Source organism: Dendropsophus ebraccatus, chromosome 3 (genome assembly GCF_027789765.1).
Source record: "Dendropsophus ebraccatus isolate aDenEbr1 chromosome 3, aDenEbr1.pat, whole genome shotgun sequence".
NCBI lineage: Eukaryota > Metazoa > Chordata > Amphibia > Anura > Hylidae > Dendropsophus > Dendropsophus ebraccatus.
In genome coordinates this window covers 183,157,325-183,163,324 of record NC_091456.1, presented here as the reverse complement: position 1 = coordinate 183,163,324, position 6,000 = coordinate 183,157,325, and the positions used below count along the sequence as shown (strand labels likewise).

The following is a 6,000-nucleotide window of genomic DNA, read 5'->3' as shown; positions in this document are numbered from 1 at the left end:
AGTGAATAATGATTAGTATTATGCAAACACTGGAGACATCACGGATAAAGAGTTATTAATGGGCGAGATGTCATTTCACTTGCAGGACGGAGCTGCCTTAAAGGGACACTAATGCTTGATTTACTGCTATATATATATGGTCAGGGGGAGGGGAGGAGAAAGAGGGAGGAGAGGAAAGGTAAGGGGAGGGGAAAGAGGGAGGAGAGGAAAGGTAAGGGGAGGGGAGGAGAAAGAGGGAGGAGAGGAAAGGTAGGGGGAGAAAAGGAAAGGTAAAGGGAGGAGAGGAAAAGTAGGGGGAGGTGAAGAGAAGAAGGGGGATAAGAGGAAAAGTAGGGGGAGCAGAGGAGAGGTAGGGGGAGAGGAGGAAAGTTAGGAGGAGAGCAGGAAAGGTAGGCGGAGGAGAGGTTAATGTAACACTGCTGACAGATACAATGAACAATATATATATATAATGTTGGAAGGAGGAAAAATGGCAAAGTGTGAGGATCTATCTATCCGTCCTTCTATCATCTATCTATCTATTATCTATCTATCTCCTATCTATCTATCATCTATCTATGCCTCATCTATCATCTATCTATCTCCTATCTATCATCTATCTATCTATTATCTATCTATCTATCTATCTCCTATCTATCTATCTATCTCCTATCTATCTATCTATCTATCTATCTATCTCCTATCTATCTATCTCCTATCTATCTATCTATCTATCTATCTATCTATCTATCATCTATCTATCTATCTATCTCCTATCTATCTATCTCCTATCTATCTATCTATCTATCTATCTATCTATCTATCTATCTATCTATCTATCATCTCTCTCTCTCTCTACCTATATATCCATCCATCATCAGGCTTTCATGTGACATTACGCACAGGATACCACTTTGTTTCTCAATAGTTACGTTTATTTTGAGGTGATTTAAATAAAAAAATAAATTAAGAAAATGGCTGATTTCCATCCAGTGAGTAGAATGTATGTCCGTATAGCGAAATAAATAGGAGGGGGATAGAAGAGGAATGATGCTGGCTACATACAGGCAATGTCACTTCCGGGGCACACCAGGCGGCTCTGGTTTCTTAGAGGCAGGAGGAGGAGGATTCTTCGGGAAGCCTGTGGGGGGTCCCGGAAGCTTCTTCTTGATTATGGGGGTTTTGTTTTTGCCCTTAAATATCTTGTTTGGGTCCAGCTTATTGATGAAAGAATCTGGATCCTCAGACAACTGCACCGGGCTGAAGGTGATGGGTTTATACATGTTCATCCATTGCTGTCAGTAGAATGACACAGGTCAGTGACATGACTGATGGTCATATAGGATGAGCACAATGACCCAACATAGACACAGGCTGCATACAGGGAATACACTCTACTGATTTATATTACCTTAGAAATACATCCTCAGAAACTCAGAAAGTGAAGACAAAGGGTGAGAGGAGAGGTAGGAGGAGAGGAAGAGAGGAGAGGTAGGGGGTGGAGAGGAAATGTATGGTGAGGAGGGGATAGGGTGAGGAGAGGAAGGGTAGGAAGACAAGAGGTAGAGGGAGGGGAGGAAAGAAGAGGTAGATGGTAGAGAGGAGAGGTAGGGGGAGGATAGGAAAAGTAGGGTGAGGAGAGGAAATGTAGGGGGAGAAGATGAGAAGTAGGGGAGGAGAGGTGAGGTAAGGGGAGGAGAGGTGAGGTAAGGGGAGGAGAGGTGAAGTAGGAGGAGGAGAGGGGATGGTGCTGCAATATCTCCTTCTAAGCAGCTGGGAGGTAGCTGACTGCTCATGTACTTACAGAGAGAAAGTGAACACATACATGGGATGGTTAAAAAAGGAAGAAAATAATATAACTATATTGTACTCATCTTGAGTAACATCCTGCATTATACTCCAGAGCTGCACTCACTATTCTGCTGGTGAGGTCACTGTGTACATACATTACATTACTTATCCTGTACTGATCCTGAGTTACATCCTGTATTATACCCCAGAGCTGCACTCACTATTCTGCTGGTGGGGTCACTATGTACATACATTACATTACTAATCCTGAGTTACATCCTGTATTATACCCCAGAGCAGCACTCACTATTCTGCTGGTGGGGTCACTGTGTACATACATTACTGATCCTGAGTTACAGCTTGTATTATACTCCAGAGCTGCACTCACTATTCTGCTGGTGGGGTCACTGTGTACATACATTACATTACTGATCCTGAGTTACAGCTTGTATTATACTCCAGAGCTGCACTCACTATTCTGCTGGTGGGGTCACTATGTACATACATTACATTACTGATCCTGAGTTACATCCTGTATTATACTCCAGAGCTGCACTCACTATTCTGCTGGTGGGGTCACTGTGTATATACATTACATTACTGATCCTGAGTTACATCCTGTATTATACCCCAGAGCTGCACTCGCTTTTCTTCTGGTGGGGTCACTGTGTACATACATTACATTACTGATCCTGAGTTACATCCTGTATTATACTCCAGAGCTGCACTCACTATTCTGCTGGTGGGGTCACTGTGTATATACATTACATTACTGATCCTGAGTTACATCCTGTATTATACCCCAGAGCTGCACTCGCTTTTCTTCTGGTGGGGTCACTGTGTACATACATTACATTACTGATCCTGAGTAACATCCTGCATTATACTCCAGAGCTGCACTCACTATTCTGCTGGTAGGGTTACTGTGTACATACATTACATTACTTATCCTGTACTGATCCTGAGTTACATCCTGTATTATACTCCAGAGCTGCACTCACTATTCTGCTGGTGCAGTCACTGGTACTCCAGATCAGTACAGGATATGTAGTATAATGTATATACAAAGTGACACCTTTTCATGTAGTAAACTATATTAGGAGCCCACTTCTCAGTAAGTCCTATGCGGAGTACAGACCTTGGCCTGTGGGCTCAGCCCGTAGCTGGTGAAGGAGTACTGCCACTGCGGGAGCCCCAGGTGACACAGCAGGATCCGGTAATAAGCAGTAAAGGTGTCTGTAAGGAAATGCCAGTAGAGCGCGCGGTCCAGGAACCAGACTGTAGGCTCAGAAGGCGGCTCTCCTGATGGAAGAAGACACATGGGGGGAGATTTATCAAACATGGTGTAAAGTGAAACTGGCTCAGTTGCCCCTAGCAACCAATCAGATTCCACCTCTCATTCCTCACAGACTCTTTGGAAAATAAAAGGTGGAATCTGATTGGTTGCTAGGGGCAACTGAGCCAGTTTTACTTTACAGCATGTTTGTTAAATCTCTCACAGTTAGTCCCAATACAGTACAGGAGCCTTCATCCCCCCCCCCTATTATGGCAGCAATGTCTCCCTCAGTCACCAAGCTATTTTCTTACTTATTTCATCCTCTGACATATAGCCATATAACGGCTTGTTTTTTAGGATACATTTTTGGGATTGATGTAAGTAATTGATGAACTTTTATTACTCTTTTTTTTTGGGGGGGGGGGGAGGGGGCTTAAGAAATGGAAAAAATTAAAGGGAATGTGTCACCTACATTTTGTTTTACTGATTAGAGTCCGATACTAAAACGTGTTCTTTTATTCTAATCTGTCACTATTTTCTGATTTTATTTTTTTTATTTTACTAGTCGTACATTGTTATGGGGGCAGACATATTGCCGGGGCTGTTCTTAACAGCATTAAGTAACAGGCTTTACTGCAAAACTCATGGACATAGATGACAATAGACAGAATCTGTCCCCTTGGGATGAATGTAAAACATTACTGAGCGCGCTCTGTGACCTGTGAAGAGGTCATTCCACAGGGAGCTGCTATTGTCTCCTCTATCTACTGGTGTCACATGACGCTGCAATGCTGTACAGATCACTTTACAGCAGATTCTTCTTATCACCACAGACACAACAAGAAGTCTCAGCTTAGTTTTATCCCCAGTGGTAAGAATGAGAACTGCAAGATATCAGGATTATTTTATACTATAGAGAGAAAAATGGAAATGTAGGAAAAAAAAGAAGTTACAAAAAATTCTTTAACCCCTAGACAACCCTGGGCGTACAGGTACGTCCTGGATTGCCTAGGGGTGTTCAGAGCGGGGCCACACGCCGCCCCGCTCTGAAACGCCGCGGTCCCAGGTGCCGCTTGTAGCCCGCTAATTAATTGTAGCCGTGACAGCTAATTAAGTAATCAGATGCAGCTTTCAAAGTTGACAGCTACATCTGATTACTACTTGCAGCCAATTCCCTGGTGTCTAGTGGGGGGGAAATGTCCTTACCGAGGCGGGGTCTGTGCCATAATGGTGCTGATCCCGACTCGGCACTCGGTTGTTTTCGGCTGCGGCAGCCGAAAGCAATCGAGTGCCGATCTCATTGATCTATGCAGTATTACTATACTGCATAGATCTCAATGAGAGATCAGTATACTTATAATAGAATTATATAAAATATATATATATAATAGAATATATATATATATATATAATATAATTATAATAGAAGTTCCCCAGGGGGAATAACCCTAACCAAAGGGGGAATAACCCTCATCCCAGGGGGGAATAACCCTAACCCCAGGGGGGGAAAAACCCTAACCCTAAATTGAAATTGGCCCCGTCCTCTAAGGGTTAAAAAACATTCCTTATACAATAAGTTATTTTCTGATGACATTCCCTTAATAATTTTTATATTAAATTTATGCAATTCAGTGCGCAGTAAAAATAACAGAATACATTTGCTGGGTCACTATTTTCCTGAAGAATAAACAAGAAAAACTATTGCTACATTCCAAGATCCACAGCCTTCTTATTTCTCAAGTAAAGAAACAGTAGTGGCACTCACCAATGTAAATGCTGGTGCAGATTTCTTTTTATTAGAAACGCATGGACATACACTGGGCGGACGTTAGGTAGATGCAGGTTGCATCTACCTGACGCCCGCTCAGTGTATGTCCAATGCGTTATTAATAAAAAGAAATCTGCACCAGCATTTACATTGGTGAGTGCCACTTGAATTTTGTTACCGTTATGGACACATTTTTGCTTGGTGAGCACCATTGAATATGTTAATATCCAGTGAAACATTGTCGATAATCTACTCTAGGACCTGTAGTGCCGATCGTCTCTTTTTATTGTTGCCTTCTTACTTTTGTTGTGACGGAGCTTTGTGTTTTTTTTCCAGTAATGTGTAGTTTTTATTGGTACCAGTAATTTTATATGACTTTTTGATCTCTTTCACGTCATTCTTTTGACAAAACACAGCAACTCTGGCATTGTTCTTTTAAAATAATTTTTACAGCGTTTACCATAGCAAACAAGTATAGTTTATTTTCTTTTTTTTTTATGTTTTATGTAAGGGGAATAAAATGTTATTTTATTATTTGGGGGTAGGATGGGGGTGGGTGTTTTATGTCACACTTTTATTTCCCACTTTCACGCTAGTTCCACTGGTGTACTTCAAGCCTGGGTTCCCACTGCGTTTTTGCAGTCCGTTTAACAGATCAATTAACAAATCTTAAAAACAGATCTTAACAAATTGCACCCAATTACATCCGTCCCCCCCTCCCCCATAAAATGTATACGTTAAATGTACTGCAAAAACGCAATGTGAACCCAGCCTAACCAGTAATCTGCTGATGACTGATACAATACACTGCACCACTTCTGTATTATACTGTATTGCAACCGTCAGCGTCAGTCCTCTGGCATGGCTGTGTAGAGACATATACATAGAAGACCCCTGACTGCCATAGACACTAACCAGCAGCCAGAGATAGGTAAAAGGATGGTGCCCAGGGGCGTAGCTAGGGGTTAAGCCTAGGGGGGGCGAGTGAGTCTCAGTGGGCCCCCAACCAATTATGTTACCCATAGGGAACCTCAGTAGATGACAATGCTTTCCGAATAATAAAGGGTATTTTCTACTACATTATTCATAGTGCACAGGGACTGAGAACAGTGGAAAATACTTTCTACATTTCACATACTGTATATAACCATGTAAAAATTTAAGGGGTTATCCAGCATTGCAAAAA

At 42.1% G+C, this 6,000-nt stretch overlaps 1 protein-coding gene across 4 annotated transcripts in view; it reads right to left on the bottom strand.

Moving 5' to 3' along the window:
• Positions 1–892: 892 nt before the first annotated feature.
• Positions 893–6,000, bottom strand: part of TPGS2 (tubulin polyglutamylase complex subunit 2) — a 59,107-nt gene continuing 53,999 nt past the window's right edge. For all 4 annotated transcript variants that reach the window (XM_069963270.1, XM_069963269.1, XM_069963268.1 and 1 more), the window contains exons 7-8: positions 2,909–3,072; positions 893–1,274 (exon numbers count right to left, since the gene is read on the bottom strand). In XM_069963270.1, coding sequence (XP_069819371.1) covers positions 1,053–1,274; positions 2,909–3,072 — 386 coding nt within the window. In that variant the 3' untranslated portion in view covers positions 893–1,052. The remainder of the gene's footprint in view (positions 1,275–2,908; positions 3,073–6,000) is intronic.